This window comes from Gadus morhua, chromosome 5 (genome assembly GCF_902167405.1).
Source record: "Gadus morhua chromosome 5, gadMor3.0, whole genome shotgun sequence".
In the NCBI taxonomy this organism is placed as follows: domain Eukaryota; kingdom Metazoa; phylum Chordata; class Actinopteri; order Gadiformes; family Gadidae; genus Gadus; species Gadus morhua.
The window spans coordinates 11,735,493-11,756,382 of NC_044052.1; the positions used below are offsets into that span (position 1 = coordinate 11,735,493).

The 20,890-nt window shown below is 50.2% G+C and overlaps 1 protein-coding gene across 1 annotated transcript in view; it reads right to left on the minus strand.

The window, feature by feature from the left end:
• Positions 1 to 5,281: 5,281 nt before the first annotated feature.
• Positions 5,282 to 20,890, minus strand: part of tmem260 (transmembrane protein 260) — a 29,898-nt gene continuing 14,289 nt past the window's right edge. Inside the window, 14 exon segments of the mRNA XM_030357041.1 lie at positions 5,282 to 6,970; positions 7,332 to 7,416; positions 8,934 to 8,987; positions 10,334 to 10,510; positions 11,108 to 11,247; positions 12,135 to 12,306; positions 13,594 to 13,766; positions 14,034 to 14,139; positions 15,263 to 15,337; positions 16,899 to 16,939; positions 17,036 to 17,119; positions 17,121 to 17,216; positions 17,832 to 17,945; positions 18,146 to 18,341. Coding sequence (XP_030212901.1) covers positions 6,707 to 6,970; positions 7,332 to 7,416; positions 8,934 to 8,987; positions 10,334 to 10,510; positions 11,108 to 11,247; positions 12,135 to 12,306; positions 13,594 to 13,766; positions 14,034 to 14,139; positions 15,263 to 15,337; positions 16,899 to 16,939; positions 17,036 to 17,119; positions 17,121 to 17,216; positions 17,832 to 17,945; positions 18,146 to 18,341 — 1,777 coding nt within the window. The 3' untranslated portion in view covers positions 5,282 to 6,706.

The window sequence follows — 20,890 nt, forward strand, 5'->3', positions numbered from 1 at the left end:
CTCTCTCTCTCTCTCTCTCTCTCTCTCTCTCTCTGTGAGGTGTCAAGAAGCGATGATGATATCACACTCATTAACATGATTCATGACCTCTCTATGACTATCGCTGCTCCAGATGTATGGTCACACTTTTGATTGTCGTTACACAATGCATTAAGATTCACTAAAGTTCAGTCATTAAGTGACATTGTAGTATTGACTCCTCCTCCCATGCCTCTGAATGTTCTCTCTGTATGAACACAGAACCAACACTAAACCTGAACGAGGGTGGCGGCTGGGAGGGCCTGGTCCTGGCTGCTGTGGTTCCGCTGTGCTACGCTAGCTATGCTACGTTAGCGGAGCGCAGCGTCCATCTGGCCAGGCGGAGGGGTTTAGCCTTAATCCCGGAGCCCCTCGGTAGGGGGGCCCTGGATGCTGATCACAGCCCCCCCGCTGGCCTCCTCAGACCTCCCTCCTCCTCCTCAACACACATGGACATAGAAGCCACAAGTATAAACATGGTCCGGTGGAGGACTGTGGTCCCTGACCAGGGAGGCCCTGAACAGGGGTCTGATGTGGTCCAGGACCAGCCAGACTAGTGCAGGTGGATCCTACTAGGTGTACATGTGTCAATATTAGGGGAATCTTTTTTTGCTCATATGCCCAGTAGAGATGTATATTGGGACTCAGACCATGAATACTAAGCAGACCAAACTACGAGCAACGTGAGGAAATATGACCCAAACAAACAGGGGGAGACGGGGGCTGGGAGGGGCGTCCACACATGCAAAGGGCACAGAGGCTTGTGTTCTGTTGTGAGGCAATATGCAGTGACACATCTATCACACACACAAGTGGAGGCCGAGCAAATATACACACACATAATTACAAAAACATAGACAGATAGGCAAACACACAAAGACAACCCAGAAGCAGTCACCCAGCCCCACTCACACGCACACACATACACCTAACCACTGATAATCCCCCAGACACGGGAACACACACACACAAACACACACACTCGACAACACACACACCATCATTATGTTTATCACTGCAAACCAGCCCAGCGACACCCATCACTCTAATTCCATTTGTCTGTTTAGATTTGTTTTGCTTTAATCCTTCCTTGTTTGTGCACATCTGCAAGCGCTGCAATAGAACAGAGAGAGACAGGGGGAGCGCCATTAAGGAGAGAGAGAGAGAGAGAGAGAGAGAGAGAGAGAGAGAGAGAGAGAGAGAGAGAGAGAGAGAGAAAGCGAAAGAGCATGAGAGAGAGAAAATTAGTGAAAAAGAGAAGGAGTGAGGGAGAGCGAGAGAGCGTGAGAGAGGGGGAGAGCGAGTGCGAGCAACAGAGAGAGAAACCCACAGGCTGCACCGTCTCCCCCTGAGTGCTTGGTCCTTGGCTCCCCGGGCCCCAGCAGACCCGGGAAGACAGACGTACCCCCCCAGCCCAGGGAGAAGTCCCTGTCCCAGCCACGTAAGCTCACCGCCAGGCCTGGAGCCCTCCCCCTCCACCACCCCCGTAATCACCACAGACAAGTCAAACGCACACAGTCACACAGAATCAGACGGCAACACACAACATTACAGGCTTTTTACACAGTATTACACCACATCGGCATTATCCCATTCAACTCCCTCTATTAGCTCAATTGGATGGTGGGATTTTCATTTGTAAATTGTTGGGGGGGGGGGGGGGGGATTAGCTAGTCTGTGAGTGATGCAATGCCCCCCCCAGACTCGATGTCGTTACCATGTAGGACTCAACGCTACGACAGGGTCACTGCTTATAGCTCTGATGGTGATGGGACAGTGTGGAGGTCAAGCACGTGCTTTAACATGTGCTTACATTATTAGGACCCAGGGCTGCCTTCATTTCAGCTGTTTTCCATCCCAGGGATCCAACAAATTATTCTTGTCTTTCTTTTTTTTTGTAATAGCGGACACACCTAATGGGAGTCATGTCTAATGGCTGGCGATCATTTCAAAGAGACTTCTTTACTACACCTGAAGAAGCATGTCCGCCTTTTATGTAACCAAGACCGTTCAGGGCGGCTGGGAAATTATGGCGGAGATAAATGTTTGCTGCAACACACACACACACACACACACACACACACAGACACACACACACACCCCTAACAGCCATATTATGCAGAATCGAATGCTGGTTGACTTAAAGCAGGAAAATGAATTACCCTTCTTCGTTTTCCCCCAGGCCTTCCATTCAGACACGGAGTAGGGGAGAGGGAGAGAGTGAGAGAAAGAGACACCTCGAGCAAGTCGAGAGAGACGCGGCAAATTATGAAAATGTCTCTCTGTGTCCTAAATGGAGGGCGAGCTCTTTAATGTGGCACAAAATTAGAACCTGGGGGGTGGAAGTGTGGCCCGCTTGATTGGTGAAACCCCTCCTGGCCACTACCCTTCCCTCTCTCCCCCCCCTCTCTATCTCCCCCTTCTCAAAGCAGAGATATGATCCAGGGCCGGTGGCGCTCTCTTGTGTTGGGAGAAAACAGAGAGAGAGAGAGACAGAGAGAGAGCGGGAGAGCGATACAGAGAGAGGGAGCCCAGGGGCGTCCATAAAGGTACCTAATTTGCCAGTTTACTCCTCCATTATTTAAATAGATCTGAGAAGAGTGCACAGAACGGGCCTCATTTCTTCCCCGCTGCCTCTCTGCAATCAAAGCGGAGAGGGACCTTTCCTCCACAGCAGCCCTTTTCAATTGCCGGCCGGGAAACGGCGTCTTTGATAAACACAAGTGGCGAAGCGGAGGGGGCCGCCATCAAATAAACAAATGTGTGTACACAAGATAACGACGGGCACTCAGGGATAATATTCAGCGTGCTGCCAGCAGCTCTGAAAGTTATTTTCATATTGGCCAGCGCATAGATCGGAGAACACATTCTCGATGGACATATTCGGATACGGGGCGGGGAGGGTTTTCTGGAAGCATGTGCAGGCGATGTGTGAACGTGCAGACCTGCACGCCTCAGAGTGAGCAAGACACGGCCATGTCTGAGTGTGTATTTGAAGAAAAGGTGGTTTATTGACTAATACTCTTTATTCACTTATACATCAACCTATCCCTCCATATACACATACGATCCATTCAACCAACCACAAGACGCGGGTAAACACCCACTCTCTTCCCCTCTCTCTCCCCATCTCAACCAGCCTCCCAGACGCTGTCACGTCTCTCCAGCCAACAGCAGCCAGAGCACCAGTATAACCAGCGCTGGCCGTGCCAGCTTCTGGCCAAACATCTCACTGGAGGTATGCACGGCTCGGGGCCAAAGCTTAGCCAACCCTGCTGATTGTTTCCAGGAAATGGAGACGGTTGGATCCCCCCCACTTACCCCCTGACCTCTAATCCTCCCCACCGCCGTATCTGCCGCCATTGTTGGGTTTGGGTTTTAACCAGAGGGGCCGTGTCGTGGAGGATGAGGATGCGGTTGAAGAAGAAAGGGAGCGAGAGCAAAGATGGGGGTCCTCCGAGGGTCCGGAGGTGACTTTATCTTGGCCCAGCGTCTGCCAGGGTTCCTGTGTATGTTTGAATGCTTTGCTCCAAAAGCCGCACGGAGAGGGGACTCTGATCCGAGCGACAACAATTGCCATCTGTAAGCCTCATATCAGCAGCAGCTATACCCACACTAGGTCCAGCCGCAGCACAATAGACCCAAGTACGTCCACACAATGGCAAGAGTGCCAAGACAATGGCCCCGCTCCATTAAATAAAAAACGTTAAAAACACTTGCAAGCAAAGCCTGGCGCAGCGCGGAGACATTGTGTGTTTCGGCACAATGGGTGCAAACCGAACCGCACCGAGGCAAACATACGATACAACGCCGAGGGCTGTAAACACCTGGACAAATACGTTCAGTAAACCCGTCAACACGCCCTGCCAACACAGCAGGTACACAAACATGGGCTGCCACACACTTGGATACACTTAGTAAAACTAATAGAGAAGCCTTTTTTGAGTCCAGCCGACCGACACGGAGAGGAGCTTCACACACGGCAGCACGATGCACTGCGGTAAAAGGACGATTTTTTGACTATGGTCGCCTTCACTGACTACGATAACAATATTGTAACGTTATTGATTCAGAAAAGTATTCGGACATTTGTGAACGTTGAAAAAGTTAAAAGTCCACAGCTGTAGAAGAGGCGTCTATATACCGCTGCCAGGGTTTGGGAAACATTTCCAAAGATGGACGCCACCTGGTGAACGTCCTTCAAACAGTTTCCTGCTGCTTAGGAGGAGGATCTGCAGACAAAGTTTTGCAAGAGTGCAAGATTCCGCGAAATCTGTGGCCAGCTCAGTATATCATGCCTCTCACACCCTCTATTCTCGTCCCAAACACACACCCCTCCCTCCCTCCCACACTCCAAGTCTCCATCCAGCCAGGGAGAGGAGAGGAGATAGGCCCCAGCTAGTAAAGCTGTCTTTTCAGCTCCCTGCTCCGGCTCGCTCTATCTGAGATACACAGCAAGCGGAGGTGTCGCTTTTCCGCTGGCATTTCGGACAGTATCTACTTATAGACGAGGAGGGAAGAGAAAAGGAAAACAGAAGGGGTATTATCAGAGAGGGATGAGAGCAGCAAAGGCATTTTGTCTTTTTATTCCCCTCCTAAGCCGCGGGCTTTGCTCCCAATCCGATTGGTCGATACGGCCAGGGATGTAAATGAAATGCAAAGAGGAATGAGGCTGGCTTCCCATTGCCTGTCCCCCCCCCCCCCCCTACACACACTTCCATCCGCCATCCCCCCCAACCCCCCCCATCTTCCCAGCCCTTTCTCTTGCTGTTTATGGCGTTGTGTTCCTGGTGTCTTCCATTCATAGATTTGCTGCTCTGCCTCATATCCGTCTCGCCCTCTCCCACCTCGCCCTCTTCCTCCTGGTACCCCCCCCCCCCCCTAACCCAACCCCACCCCCTCCCTCTCTCTGGCTGGGCCTGACTCTCCCTTATCTCCCCACACGCCCCCACATTCCAGCGTTGCCGTGGCTCCCTGCCTGCATCCCTGGTCACGGCGATTCCACGCGTTCCCCCAATCCTCGGCAGCACTGTCGGTTTAGGGGTGGGCAACTGACTCTCTCTCGGAGACACACACGGGGGGAGAGAAGAATGGAGGGGCTGAGAGGGAGGGAAAATGGGGTGAGAGAAAGAGAGAGAGAGATGGGGGCGACGGGAGGGGGGGGCGACCAAAAAGAGGGCAAAAAGTAAAGTTAAATATAGGGCAGACGATGATGGACAGGAAAAAGGACAATGTGAAGGAGAGAGAAAGAAGGCAAACACCAGAGATCTGAATTTCTGATTTAATTGACTAATACAGTAAGCCACCACCTTCATGTGTTGTGATTCCTCACAGTATTCTGTGCAAGGTAAGCAATCAGACTCAGACCATGAGAGCATTCAGATAAAAACGGCACCCCATTCCCGCCCCCATTAGCTCCCGCTAAAGATGCTTAATGAGATAAACAGACTTAAAACAATTGATTAAAACGGCAAGTTTAACACTGGTAAAATAGCAAGACAGCAGGTCAGAATGCGCGGTACTTGACCTTCTCAGCCCCCTTCTCGTCGAGGCTAAAGACCTACTTCACCTCAAAGACGCAGAGATCCTCCCAAGGTTATAATCCTATCCTAGAGATCCTATAGGCTTAAACAGCAGGAGGATGCGGTCCTCAGTAAGGACAGCCACACTCCCAGACAGTGTGCGACTGAAGCCTCCCGGTGCTGGGCGGCTCTCTGCGGTACATCACCTGGGTCTCTGGGCCCGACTCTGCCTCCCTGGGGATGCTTGGCGTCCGGTCTGGTTCAGTCTGCCCCTCCACGTGTGAGGCCGCTACCCTAGAACGAGGTTCTGTTTGTTGAGCTGTGTGCATGTGCGTACGTGAACGTGTGTGTGAGGACGCTCGCACGAAAAAACGCACATCCACGTCATTGTAGCTTCCGCTGTTCTATTTAAATCCACAAAGGATTATCGCTGTGCTGTTAGTGGAGAAGAGGGGAGGGAATCCATTCGGTTTCGAAACGTATAAAAGGACCATCTAAGATAGAATGATGGATGGACGGATGGAAGAGGGAGGGCTGGGCAGGCAGGGGAAGAAAGAGGACACAGTAGAAAACGCCAGTGAGCAACGGCACCAGTCTGTCCCAGATTAAACAGCAGCACTAATCCCCGTTTCGGCGCTTGGAATTGGGTTTTCCCCTCAATCCCAGCCCAGCTCTTTTTTTTCTCACATTAGCAGCAGGCAAAGGCTGAATAATCATCACATAAACGCTGGTCAGAGTGGAGGGAAAAAAACAGGCTGCGAAGACGCAGCCGAGTGAGGCGGGAGTGATTTGATTGGGGTCAACTGGGTTTTCCCAAAGTCCAGGCCTGTCCCGGGAGGACCCGGCGGGTCAGACGGGAAACATCCAGTCCACCAAAGTCCAATCACGTCCACCGTGTCTGCTCGGCTTCTAAACCACGTTGTGGCCGTAGCCTCACTGTGTCGTCTCGTTCCACGGTCCCACGCGGCCCCTGTAAGGTGCCAGTCCCAAACTCGAAAGACCCATTCGACCCATTGCAAAGAATCTCACATAATCAAGAAACACTCAATCATTGTTTTTTTCCAAAAAGTAGTCAGATCAGACCTCCAGCTGGCTCCCAGGAGCCCCCTCTCTCCGCTTCCACCCCGGGTGCGGGCTACGTTAGAGGGGCCCGACGGGGGGCCGGTTCAGGGGCCCTGCACCAGGTTCTGCCGGAGCCGCTCCCGCTCCTGGAGCAGCTGAGCGATGGCCGAGCGTATGGCCGGGGCCTGGGGCTCCTGCCGCTCCTTGGTCAGGTACAGGGAGAAGTGCTTGATGCCGCAGGACAGCAGGCGCTCGGCCACACCGGGCCCCTGGGGGCCCGAGCGGAGCAGCCTCTCGCAGGCCAGGGCCATGTTCCTGTCCCAGTTGGGGGGGTACACTGGGTAGGCCTCCACAATCTCCTTGTAGAGCTACTCCCCGTGAGAGAGAGAGAGAGAGACACACACACACACACACACACACACACACACACACACACACACACACACACACACACACACACACACACACACACACACACACACACACACACACACACACACACACATATTTGTTTTGAAGAAATATGCGTGGCGGGAACACAGCCAAGGGTTTCTGAATGTTTCAATATTTATATGAATCTCAGCAACACATCCCCGGTGTAGACACCGATGTACGCTTCAACCGGACAACACCCCCCCCCCCCCCCCCCCCCCCCCCCCCCAACCTGACTAACTCTGACCCTGTGTGGTTGGCCGGGGTGACCCCCCGTGTCCGGCGGTGCAGACTCACGGTGTAGGACAGCTGATAGAGGCGTGCCTTCCCGTCGCCCTCCATGCCCTCTGCGAGGTCGTAGAGGAAGAAAGCCGTCTTCATCCTGAAACAAAGCCAAGGCGCGCGAGGGGGCTAAGTGCGGCATGGACGAGCCGCGGCGCTCTCCGGGACACTGACTTATGTAGATGCCCCCCCGCTCAGCGGGGACGCACATGCAGATGCTCTCACACACACGGCTGATTTATGGAGATGTCCTGGCACGCTGTGCGGCTCTGGCAGCCTCCTGAGGCTGAGCACGGCGCAGAGAGGATAGGCCAGCCTTTATCAGACTATATAGGAGATCTACTGGAGACTGTACCTCCCCTGGTATCTGTTAGTCTATATAGGAGATCTACTGGAGAATGTACCTCCCCTGGTATCTGTTAGTCTATATAGGAGATCTACTGGGCTCTACTGGAGACTGTACCTCCCCTGGTATCTGTTAGTCTATATAGGAGATCTACTGGAGACTGTACCTCCCCTGGTATCTGTTAGTCTATATAGGAGATCTACTGGGCTCTACTGGAGACTGTACCTCTCCTGGTATCTGTTAGTCTATATAGGAGATCTACTGGAGACTGTACCTCCCCTGGTATCTGTTAGTCTATATAGGAGATCTACTGGGCTCTACTGGAGACTGTACCTCCCCTGGTATCTGTTAGTCTATATAGGAGATCTACTGGGCTCTACTGGAGACTGTACCTCCACTGGTATCTGTTAGTCTATATAGGAGATCTACTGGGCTCTACTGGAGACTGTACCTCCCCTGGTATCTGTTAGTCTATATAGGAGATCTACTGGAGACTGTACCTCTCCTGGTATCTGTTAGTCTATATAGGAGATCTACTGGAGACTGTACCTCCCCTGGTATCTGTTAGTCTATATAGGAGATCTACTGGGCTCTACTGGAGACTGTACCTTCCCTGGTATCTGTTAGTCTATATAGGAGATCTACTGGAGACTGTACCTCCACTGGTATCTGTTAGTCTATATAGGAGATCTACTGGGCTCTACTGGAGACTGTACCTCTCCTGGTATCTGCTAGTCTATATAGGAGATCTACTGGGCTCTACTAGATACTGTACCTCCACTGGTATCTGTTAGTCTATATAGGAGATCTACTGGGCTCTATTCATCTATCTAGGAGATCTACTAGTATATGTTAGTCTATAGGAGATCTACAGATCTCTATTATATGTTGTTCATTTACAGGTATCTATTTGATGTTGTACATCTACTAGATACTGTACATCTACTTTTATATATTAGCCTTTATTGGAGATCTAGTGGTATCTATTAGATCTCTACATTTACGGGTATCTATGAGGACATCTTGCATATCTAGTATCTATAATCTATATTTCATATCTAGTATCTATAGTCTATATTGTACATCTAGTATATAGTCTATATTGTATATCTTGGCTCTAAAGTCTTTAGTGTATATCTAGTACCTATAGTCTATATTGTACATCTAGTATATAGTCTATATTGTATATATTGGCTCTAAAGTCTTTAGTGTATATCTAGTATCTATAGTCTTTATTGTACATCATAGGAGGATTAGAAGGTATTCCTCACCTGGCCTGCCACATCTCTTCGTTAGCAACATGCTCCCAGGAACCGGGATGGAAACTGTCAAGGAAATCAAAAGAAATTCAAATAAGATATATAAATAACTTTGAAGAAAATGTGCCACCGATTTTCTTTTTGTTACTTTGGCAACCATTTAGTTGTTCAGCAGGAACATTACTACAAATAAGCAAAACTGTATTTGCAAAAAGTTAATAAAATATCAAAAATAAACTTACACTGGCAATTGTTTTTGTACATACATAGATACAAGAAAAGGTAAGCTGCATAAACCTTTATTGCTTTTCTATTGGGTACTTTCTTTCATCTCCACTTTGAAGCGAACGCAGGATGCTTTGCTTGTTTCTGCAGTACGAAATAATAATGTGTAATTTGCCAATACGGTAAGAAAGTGTTCTAACTCGAGCTACCAACGTCGATTCAAATCACAAACACACTCAGTAGTCTATCTGTAAGCTTTAACCTCCTAAGAGGTTCATTATCGACTTGAACCTGACTGATTACTGAACGGCATGTGTCTCAAGAGGTATAGCAGATTAGCTGGTAACAGGAAGGTTGCTAGTTCGATCCCAGGCTCCTCCTCGCTGAGTGTCGAGGTGTCCATAAGCAAGACCCCTAACCCTAACAAAACTGTCTGTCGCCTCGAATAGTTCACACCGCTGTTGGTGTATGAATATGAATGGGTGGATTGTAGGAAATATTGTAAAGCACTTTGATTGACTACTGGTTAGAAAAGCACTAGATAAATGCTGTCTATTTACTATCTCTATCCCACCCCTCCCCTTATTCTGTTGCATCACCAATCAATCATTGACCTCTTCTTCAGAAATACTGTTTTGGCTGTGTACGGCCTAGCGAGAGGGCGGGGGGGGGGGGGGGGGGGGGGGGGGGGTAACATCAGAGTGCTCAGAACAGCCGCCCCTATACGAGCGGCAGGCCGCGGGCAGAACGCGCAGCTTTGACTAATTCCACTTTTGACACACTTATTGACAAAAACGCAATGAGGAACTCATTATCTTCCTCACTCGCTCTCACTTGAAATGGCTGAGGGCCTAATGTCTCGCTTTGGTTAAATTAAAAATAAATAAATATCTTAAATATATATATATATATTAAATCAAGAAAGGGGAGCACAGCTGTATTGAGGACCGAGGGACGAGCTGGAGCCACTGGTGGAGCCACTGTGGGACCACTGGTGGATGTGTGTGGGTGTCTCTGTCTGCTGGACACTGTGTGTGTGAGTGTGTGTATACGTGTATACGACGTATGTGGTTATGTGTGTGGGTTGTGTGTGTCTCTCTCTCTGCTGATCACTGTGTGATGGACACTGCGTGCGTGCGTGCGTGCGTGTGTGTGTGTGTGCGTTTGTGTCTCTCTGATGTGGGTACCTGTTGTGGGGCTGGCTCCACTGGTAGAGGTTGCGGGTGCGGTGAGCCCAGTCCTCAGGGTGGAAGTGTGTGTGGGCAGGGACAAGGAGGTCGCACACGCCCAGGGGCCAACGGGTGAAGCTCCGCTCCCAGCTGGGGTCCCCATCAGTCAGACCGATGCATGCAAGCACAGGCCTACTGCGCATGCGCATGGGCGCGTGCACACACACACACACACACACACACACACACACACACACACACACACACACACACACACACACACACACACACACACACACACACACACACACACACACACACACACACAGGGGTCTAAACCACAGGAGGTACCATACCCATGCCCATTTTTATCTCTCGCTGTCTGTCTGTCTGTCTGTCTGTCTGTCTGTCTGTCTGTCTGTATGTCTGTCTGTCTATATTTCTGTCTCTCCCTCCCTCCCTCCCTCCCTCTCCCTAGCTGACCCCAAAGAGGTCAGCATTGCCTCTTCTGAGAACTGGGGGGCACTTGGCCAGGTTAATACTGCCCCCTGGTGGGGCTTGGCCCCAACATGCTCTCCAGCTCAGCTGTCTGTAGTCAGTGGTTCCTCACGATAAGGTGGCAGTGAGCAGTAGTTATTTCTTCTTAAACTTAAACCAGTTCATCGTTATAGAGCCACTTGACTGGAGTTAATATTTTCCTCCTAACCCGGTCAGTTGTTTAAACATCATCATCATCATGAGCCATGGATCATATTCCTGCAACCCTCCATCCCTCTAACGTCTCTGTCTCACTGTGTGTTGTTGGAGAGGAAGTGCTCCAGGCTGAAGGTTCCTTTCTCCTCCGAGCGCACCGGGTCCCACCAGCGACCAGGGAAGTGGACCCCAGGGTGGTGGCTCCTCAGCTTGGCCACGTACCAGGGGTACGTCATCATCTGTGAGGAGACCCACAGGGTAGAAGGAATATCCAGGCAGAATATGAGATCAGAGTAACAAACAGGCTGCAAATATATAGGGATTTCATACAGGACGTGCACACTTTGATACAGCGTTCACCTAGACTCTGCATAGCCTCCCCCCTTACCCTCCCAGCCCCCGCTTGGCACTCGGTTCTATGCACATCCTTACTATACCGACAGCGATATTTTGTTTCTCTTTCGTCTGACAAATGTACTTGTTGTTAGTCGCTTTGGATAAAAGCGTCTGCTAAATGCACTAAATGCACTAAATTATACATACAGAAGCGAAAGAGTGAACCCATCTTCCACCATCATCTCAAAGACATTAAAAGACGTAATTAAGTGCCTCTGAAATTATTCAGTTCCTCTGAAATTATTATTTTTCCTCTTTGTGCTACACTGTCCTGATCAGACGGATACTAACAATGAGTTTGTGTTTCCAACATGCAGTCTTTTTGGCACTTCCAGGTCTGGAGTAGAGATGTTCCGATACCATATTTTTTATCCCGATATCGATTTCTGAACTTGAGCATCGGCCGATACCGAGTATATAACGATACAGCATCTAGCATTGTAACTACTATTATCACAGTTCTAAGTCGGTCGGAGACGACGTGATTCCTATTCCGACTTCCCCCCTGCCCCCCCGACGGTTAATGAACGCAGCACAACACAGCACGTGCTTGTGATGTTCTTTGCCTGTGTAGTAAATGAGCTGCTCATGTGGTGGTATCGGACCGGCTCATAGACTTGTGTACCTGCCGATACCTGACTGAATTTAAGGATTATCTGAGGATTTTCCGATACTGGTATCCGTATGGGAACATCTCTAGTCAGGAGAGTAGAAAGGATCACCACCTGACCTCCTGGTCCACCAGGGTGACGTCGGCCCGCACGCCCCGGCAGTAGTGCAGGTAGCGCAGGGTGTTTCCCGGCAGGTCTCCCCGGGTCAGGACGATGGCCTTCCGGGGCATGGAGGCCAGGATCTGCCTCCCGAAGTTCTCCACCACATCGTTGCGGCTCTGATCGCAAGTCCTGGGAGGAGTCGGAAAACGCACGGCATGAGTCAACCGATCACCTGGGTGGTTTATTGACGGGGGTGGGGGTACGTGTGGCTGACTGTGAAGGGCTTGTCTGTCTGTGTCTGTGGAGCCTGGGTGTGTGCGTGGGTGTGCGTCGTGTTCCAGGGTTAAGTTGTCAGCGCCCGCCCGCCCTGTTGTCGGGAGGTGGAGGTGGAGAACGGGGAAGACGGGCACTGACAACCCGGGCCCATGCTCGCTCTCCCCTTGATCAAAGCTGCCAGGTGATGGGTGTCAGGCCCTGGCACTCCCTCCCTCCCTGCCTCCCTCCTTGCCTCCCTCCCTGCCCCCCTCCCTCCCCTGTCGTCACCCTCCTGTAATCTGCCGCTTCCCGGGTGGCTCGCTCTCCTGACGGAGCTCTGCGGATGGAGCTCCGCAGGGGAAGTCTATGTGCTCACCGCGCCGATCTACGGCGCACCCAGACAGCACGGCGGGCACTGTAGGGGGTGTTGGGGGGGGGAGAAGGGGGAGAGGGGGGAGAGGGGGGAGAGGGTGGAGAGGGGGTGGCTGACAGGTGGAGTTCAGGCCTCCGGTGTGGAGCTCAGGGGGGAAACAAATCAGGTTGACTCAGGGAAAAAGTGTTGCAAAGGGGATTTTGGGGATGAGAAAAAAAAAAAGGCAGGTTCTGGTTGTTTTTTCAGACCCTCTCTTATTTTCTATTTCTCTGTGTTATTTAAGTGAACTGCAAAGATGTGCCTGACAAAAGGTAAGGGCACGAATTGAATACAGTGGCATCGCTGACATTGAAGAGAAGGGTACGTGTTCGATTTAATTAGACGATTTGGAATGCAATGAAAAGTTAGAAGCAGGACAGGACTAACTGGAGACTTAAGATGCAATTGGTAAGTAGCGCAGGGAGAGAAAGGAACGCGTGTGAGCGCTTGACAGGTTGGCCTGAGCGACATATGCTAGTCGAGTTCAAGTCACTGATGTGTTTCAGCATGAGCCTGCACATCAGCGGCCATAAGGTAAGGGATCCCTCCTCCTCTGGTCATGACGCTTTTCTAACCAGTGGCCACTCACAGTGCTTTACAATACTGCCTAACATTCAACCATTCATGCACACATTCACACACCGACGGCGGTGTCAACCATGCAAGGCAACGGCCAGCTCGTTGAGAGCAGTTAGGGTGAGGTGTGTGGCTCAGGGACCCGTCGACACTCGAGCCGGGGACCGAACTATCAACCTTCCGGTTACCAGCCGACCCGCTCTCCCTCCTGAGCGCCATGCCGTGGTTCTTACCAGTAGTTAGAGTGGGCCATGTGTACCAGCACCCCCACGGTGACCACCCATCCTGAGGTCCTCCACAGCCTCCGGTAGCCTAGTCTCTTCATCAACCCACCCTTGGGGCCACCCAGAACCAGGCCCGCCAGCACAACGGCGATAGCGTCACTCTGTAGCCAGAAACGCTCCACCTGCAAGGGACCAAACACACACACCTCATGTTTTTTTTTTAAATAATGCTAATGCTTTGATCATTGTCCGGTCTGCCAACCCCCTCCCTGCACCTTGAGGACATGCACCTGAATGCACCCGTACACTGCTTTAGATAGAGCGCATTGCCAAGCCCCAGTCTACCCCAGGTGCCCTTTCGTTCCAATGAAAAAACACGGGGAGCTGAATGTGAACTAAACTCTAGATGAGAAACATTCATACATTATAAGAGAGACACCCATGCTTACCACACCCAGCAGCAGGGGTTTGCTGATGTCCAGATTGGCCCTCCAAGCGAAGAACAGCATGTAGACGCATAGCATAGTGGTAAACAGCCCGGACACCTTGCCATACCTGCACGGACAGCACACACAGTCAACAGACCAGCCACCTGGGCACAGCTGCACGGACACACAGAGCAGGACGACAATAGCTTCCTATGATCATGATCAATGAAATAATGGCGACAACACAACTATATAAACCTGTTTTGTACATGCATGGAATCTAGTTGAAGCATTTCCATTTTGAAGACTTCTAGATTGCAAAGGACTCTGATTGACTGCCTGAGATCAAATGGGAACCCCAGCCAGCTTAGAGGAGTGTGACTGATTTCTGAATGCAGCGTGAGCCATAATAAACCCCTTTGCTGACTCTGACATCCATTGCATCCCAAATGGTTACAATTTCAAAATAAAAGCCAGCTAACAAACAGTACTCATTTTGCACTGTTTTGCTGTGGCAGACTCAGGGCTTAAGGTATGGAGTATTTTGCCGCTTTGAGGTGCTGACTGTGATTGAGGGCCACATCAATTAAGTTGATGTAACAGAAGAAATAAATTAAATGGCTGTCTTCTCTATTATTCATACTTATGATCGAGACAATTCATTCTCATTCATACTTTTATATACTAATTTAGATATAGTACTCAAATTATACACCGCCCCATATCAAATAACTACAAAACAACGCTTTGTACTTTGTCCCTTTTGATATCCATGATTTGCCCCTCCTCATCATGTGTGTTTGTGAGGTTTCACCAAAGTGATCCCGTGTGGCCAGAGGAGGGGGGGGGGGGGGGGGGGGGGGGGAAGAGTGAGGGTGGGCCGTAGCCCTGAGGGGAGACTTCTCTCCTGGATCTCCCTGACCCATCCAGACCCCAGCAGAACGCCAGCAGTAAGCACTCGGTGGATCCCACAGTGCTGCCACACGGGGACACACAGAGCCACTCATTCGCTTGTACACCACGACAAGTATTCTGTTTAAAACAAACGCTCCTCTTCGTTTGATACGGAGAGTTGTGATGGCGTGCCAGCCGGAAAGACACCGGCTTTTTTTTCTATTCTCTTCCCGAGATCAGCGTCTGACACTGGTTTTGTTCCGTGTGTTTGACTGCAGGGGATTAGATTTTTTCTTGTGTGGAGGGAAGGACTGGAGTAGTGACAGTGTGAGGCAAGCTCCCGCCGAGAGACTTACCCATTGTAAAAAGCAGGGTAGAAGACCAGGCAGAAGAGAAAGGGATAGTCAGCATACCAGTGGTCCACCTGGGCCCTGGATCAAATGACACACACATGAATACAAAACACAGATACAGACAATAACAAAGATTGAAACCTGTGGACGTTAGTGAGTGAATTCCTCTACCAAAACAAACCCTGGGATTGAACACTGCATTTTAACCGGATTGACACCAGCGGCGCATGCACACATGGCACACACACACACCACACACACACACACACGGAACTCGCATAGAGCTGGGAGATAGCTCCCTGTCTCTTCCTTAATACCCCATCTCATTCGACAGCTTATTGAGTCTCTGTATCGCTCAGTGTGTGTATGTCAGCACGATGTGTGTGAGCACGGTGTGTGTGTGTGTATGTATGTGAGCACGGTGTGTATGTGGGCACAGTGTGTGGGAGTAGTGTGAGTATGTGAGCTCGGTATGCGTGCACCCAGTGCGAGTACGTTTGTAGTGTGGTTGATGTCAGCTTCTTGAGTGGGTTTACGTCTTCGGTTGACAGTGTTGCCCCCCCACCTCCCCCCCACCCTCCTTGAAGGTGTGTGCCTGTCCGTCAAACAGCAGGAAGTGGACGGGTGTTCGGGCAGAGGGGGAGGGGGTGCTGATAGTGGGGGGTCTTATGATGTGCACACATTCCACCCCCCCCCCCCCCCCCCCCCCCCCCCCCCCCCCCCCCCCCCCCCCCCCCCCTCCCCCATCCAACCCCCCATTCCATCAGTGGGGATAGGGCTACAAGAAGGCTGGCTGAAGTGTGTGTGTCGATGTGTGTTTCCTTGTTTGCGTGTGTCGATGTGTGTGTCCTTGGGCATGTGTGTGTATGTTCAGATGTGGGTGGCTGGGTGGATGGTGGGGCAACTGACTAGAATATGCGGGGAGGGGGGGGGGGGGGGGGGGGGGTGTGGGGCAGTTATAGAATAGTGTAATAAAAAAAAGAAATAGATAAAGAAATATTTTTCCCGGGCCCAATTGCAGTGTCTGTCACACTTTAGCCGCCCCCCCGAGCGATGGTCTTGGACCGCCGGAGAGACAGGACGGACCAAACACAGGGACTTCTGGGACGCTGTGATGGAGAGGGATCTTAAACAAGCGGGGGGGTTTTGTTCTCCAAAAACCAAGTGGTTTGTCTCTCGGCTAAAGCTGTCGTGTCAGAGGCACAACCCCTGCTTCTGAGGTCGATACCGCAGTCTCCATGCAGTCTCCGTAGCTCCAACCGCTCCTCATTGGGATCACAAACCGGCCTCATTTTTACTCCTGTGATGAAAAGAAGTAGCCTACTACACTATACCAAGCTGTGTGTCTTCCAAAATGTTTAGGCTGCATTGAACTCGGCCGCAACCGAGTCGTCATTCAGACCGACGAGTGGATCGACCGATCGAGGGATTCAGGGGTAAAAAATAAAATGATAAGTTGATAAAAAAAGCGGTTCTGCAGCAGTGGTCTCCGGTGGCTCAGATTTGTACGGGGGGGTAACATACGCACTATGAATCGACTGAAAGTATGCCAGCTTTAAACAGTACACATGAATATAGATGGAAAGTTATGACATGGCTTCTTAAAAAAAGTGTATGCTTGTTGAGGGAAAATACTCACTTCAGCATCGTAGCCACGGTTACAGAGCTCTCCGTCTTAGCCTGAGACGCAGAGGGACCAGGGAACAGTAATCAGACACCATGGATACTGCTGTCAGAGTACTACATTGTGTATCACCAGGTGGGCTGTGTGTGTACCAGGCTGAAGGTGCCGTATTCTCTCCTCAGCAGGTGGGTGAGGAAGCCCGAGAGGTCGGTCTGGTCTCCCCAGCTCCAGCGGGACCGTATTGAGGCTCGAGGAGATGGGAAGGTAGACGTAGGGCACGAGCCCGGTGATGAAACACACTCCCAGGGTCACCAGGAGGCGGAGAGACAGCCCCTGACAGAGTCGATACACATCGAGCAGAGTGAGCACATTGATTGATTCTAGTCGATGCAGTCCTAACATACTCTTTGTGAACGGAGCGTTTATTAGTGGAAATGTGTGCAACAATCGTTTGTAGTTCATTGTTTGGATTAGAACATACATATGGTACAGGAATACCTTTCATACTTTTTCATATGATGCTGAAATAATAATATAGCTATTTATATAAAATAGCTTCAATACTGGAAAACTTGACCCCTAGTTGGAATTAATAAGCTAAGAGTAGATTAAAACCTCAAACATGTATTGCCAATTTACATTTACATTAGGGCAATTAGCAGACGCTGTATCCAAAGCGACTTGAAAAGGTTCAAACCCATTTATACACCGAAGGGCGGGGTCAACCACGCACTGCGACCGGCCAGCTCGTCGGGAACACTTAGGGTTAGGTGTGTTGCTCAGGGACACCTAGACACTCGGCGATCGAGGAACTAGCAACCTTCCGGTTACAAGTCAACCCGCACTACCTCCTAAGCTAAGCCGACTCCCAAATCAGTATAGCATCACTCTTCCCTGCATTTGGTACATGATGGGGCTTCAGTTGGAGGACAGACAAGCTAGACCTACCCCGTCGGAGTGCAGCTGCACTAGGACCCAGAGGGCGGTGGGCACAACAAACAGCACCATGGTGTGCTGGTTACAGAGCCCCAGGCCACAGGCACAGCGCCCCAGGTGGGCAATCTGAATAAACGTACAGACAGACCAAAACAATGATACGTTAACCGAGAGTTAGCTATTGTTTAACAAATGTTGTAACAATACAATCCATTAATTATTCTTACTAAATGGTTGGAGCCCACCTACACCTTTTCCTCACAAGCCATTAATAACGTAACCTCTGTGCCATGTTGGGTACTTCTCCATATTGTCTTTCTAGTCACCTTCCTACGTTTCGAGGCATCTAAGGACCGATTCCTAACGCCCGGATTGTAGAAGCAGGCAATCAGGGAGAAGAGCAGGCCTACAAACAGGTTGTTGAGGCTGAAGACCTCCGCCACGGTGGACCACTGCCAGGTGAGCCTCGTCACGGCGAACGCCCCCCCGGCCAGCAGTGCCCCGGGACCCGGACCGGACAGCCTGGAGAGAGGGACCCAAAGGGACACTTAAGTTACATTTAGGGCGCTTTCATCCAAAGCAACTTACAATAAGTTCATTTGTCAGAAGAAAGTTAAACAAATATACCGCTGTCGGTACAGTAAGGATGTTCATAAAACCAAGTGCCAAGCACTCACCATCGCTAGAGTAACCATTTCCCGTACACAAAAAATATAGCCCAGGACGTACAACATACAATAAATGCCTACATTAAATGCCAGGACGTTCAAGGTTCAACTTTATTGTCCCCCGTGGGGAAATTTGTCTTGGGCACAGTGCATCATTGCTTTCTTAACATACACAGAGTACAACAGAACAAAAAAACACAACCACAGACACAAACACAACCAGACAAACCAACATTTTAACATCGAGAACATGGACTTAAATTGCCCCTTGCTGCATAACATAGAAATCTACAGTATGGGGATAAAGTGCAAGTGTTTATTGCACTAGAACTTATTGATAGAGTGCTAATCGCTAAATTGCTTAGTTCTAAGTGCTAATGTGCTATGTGCTAAAGTGCTAACCTATTTATTGCACATTATTCTATGGCACATTGTTTCGTCAGTTTAATGGAGGCTGGGACAAATTATAATTTAAGATGGTGAGATTTGCATAGCAGAACACAGAGTCTTCTCCCTGATGACGTGCAACCATACACTAAGTGCGTAAGAGGGGTCTGGGGGGGGGGGGGGGGGGGGGTAGTAAGGGGGCTATGCATACGCTTAGCAGTGAACTCTGAACACGGCCAGGGTTTTAGTGTTTCGGGTCGGAAGCTGGAGAGCGACTCTGCGGTCCTGGACCCCGGCAGGGAGCTTGTTCCACCACCTGCGGTGTGCCACAACAGAGAAGAGTTGCGACCTTGATGATCGACCTTTGCTTACTCTTATTGCGATGGGGATGGCGTAGTACCAGGTGGTCCAGCTGAGGTAGCGTTCCGAGCTGGGGTGTGTGGTCTTGACCAACACGCTTTCGAGATAGCGGGCAGGGGGCAGTTCCATTGACCGCCCTGTAGGCCGAGTAACCAAGGGATCGGAATCTGATGCGAGCTACTACTACAGGGGAGCCAATGGAAGTTACGGAAAGGGTCTGATGGAAAAAATACCCCACATGGCACAGAAGCTACGTTTATTAATGGCTTACGGAAATAAAGGGTTTTAGATGGCCTACAACATTTATTAAGAATAATTAATCAATGTATCAATGTTTATTTAGACATTTATGTGGTTGTTACCTCCTCTTACAAATGGTTACTAAGACGTGTAATATCATAATCCTGCCTTATTTATATGACATATTTTCAATATTTTCAGTATACGATAGTATGGTTTTTCAATATACTATTGCACAAATGTTTACGAAACCTGCTTCAAAATTTAAGACATGCCTTAAAAAAAATATATATCAAAAAAACAAACATAAAGAAACACATTTTGAAGCAATTTTTAATCTTCTGTGACCCAAGTTTGGTCATTGGACAAGACCTTGAAAACACCCGCACATGATTAGGGCAATTCAGCCATAATGAGAATTTCCCTCCCTGGCAGCCCATTGACTCCAGTAGACCGGCACCCAACCCCCGGACGGCTGATAGGCACTTTATCCTCCGCCTCTTAAATATAATGTGCACAAAGTTTCCCCATCCTCTTCTCCTGTACCGTCTCCGTCTCTTTAGCGGGTAATTGAAGCAAACTTGGGATAATCTGTCATACGCTAAGACCCACCACTTACCAAAAAACCAGAGACAGAGGGGGGGTGGAGGAGGGGGAGGCGGGTGAGGCCACAAATGAGGCGGAGGTGGAGGAGGAGGGAGGGGAGAGGAATGATAGGGAGGGAGGGAGAGGGTGTGCAGAGGGGTGAGGATGAGGCGGGGTGGAGGATGAGCAAAAAAAGGGATGGGGGAGGGAGTTGAAAAAGCCCAGAGAAGTAGAAAAGGACTGTAGGAAGAAGAAGAGGAAGAAGAGGAAGAGGAAGAAGAAGAAGAAGAAGAAAAGCTAGCCCGGTGCCTGGCACGCCGGCTCCGAAATACGAACAGGCTCCACAATTAGGGAAGTCAGGCAGTACGGCCCTTTTCCGCCATTGTGTGGAGTGGCTTAGAGTCCTCCTCATCAGCCTATCAGCTAACTGACAGGCAGAGAGCTGCTCTATTCAGCACCGCAGATACAAGCTGCAGGCCAAGCGGCTGCCAGGTCCCTTATGACCCCACAATCCCTTGCCGGTGACAGCTTCAAGCTCCATAGCAAATTAGGCGCGCTCACATTACAATCGCAGAAGACAGATTCCATTAACGGTATCTGAAATTGAGTAGAGAGCAGGCCCGTTATCAGACCTGACTCATAAGCACCGCCATTAATCACGAGGCATGATACCATTTATACATTTCCAGCTCTCTGCCTGCCGCTGTGATAGTCAGCCACAAAGGCCTGATGAGACTTGGGCGAGGGGAACAATGGCGCTTTCTGAGGAAAGAGCGGTAAATCAGAAAAAAAATGGGGAGTGAGAGCAAGAAGGGGAGAGAGAGAAAAAAA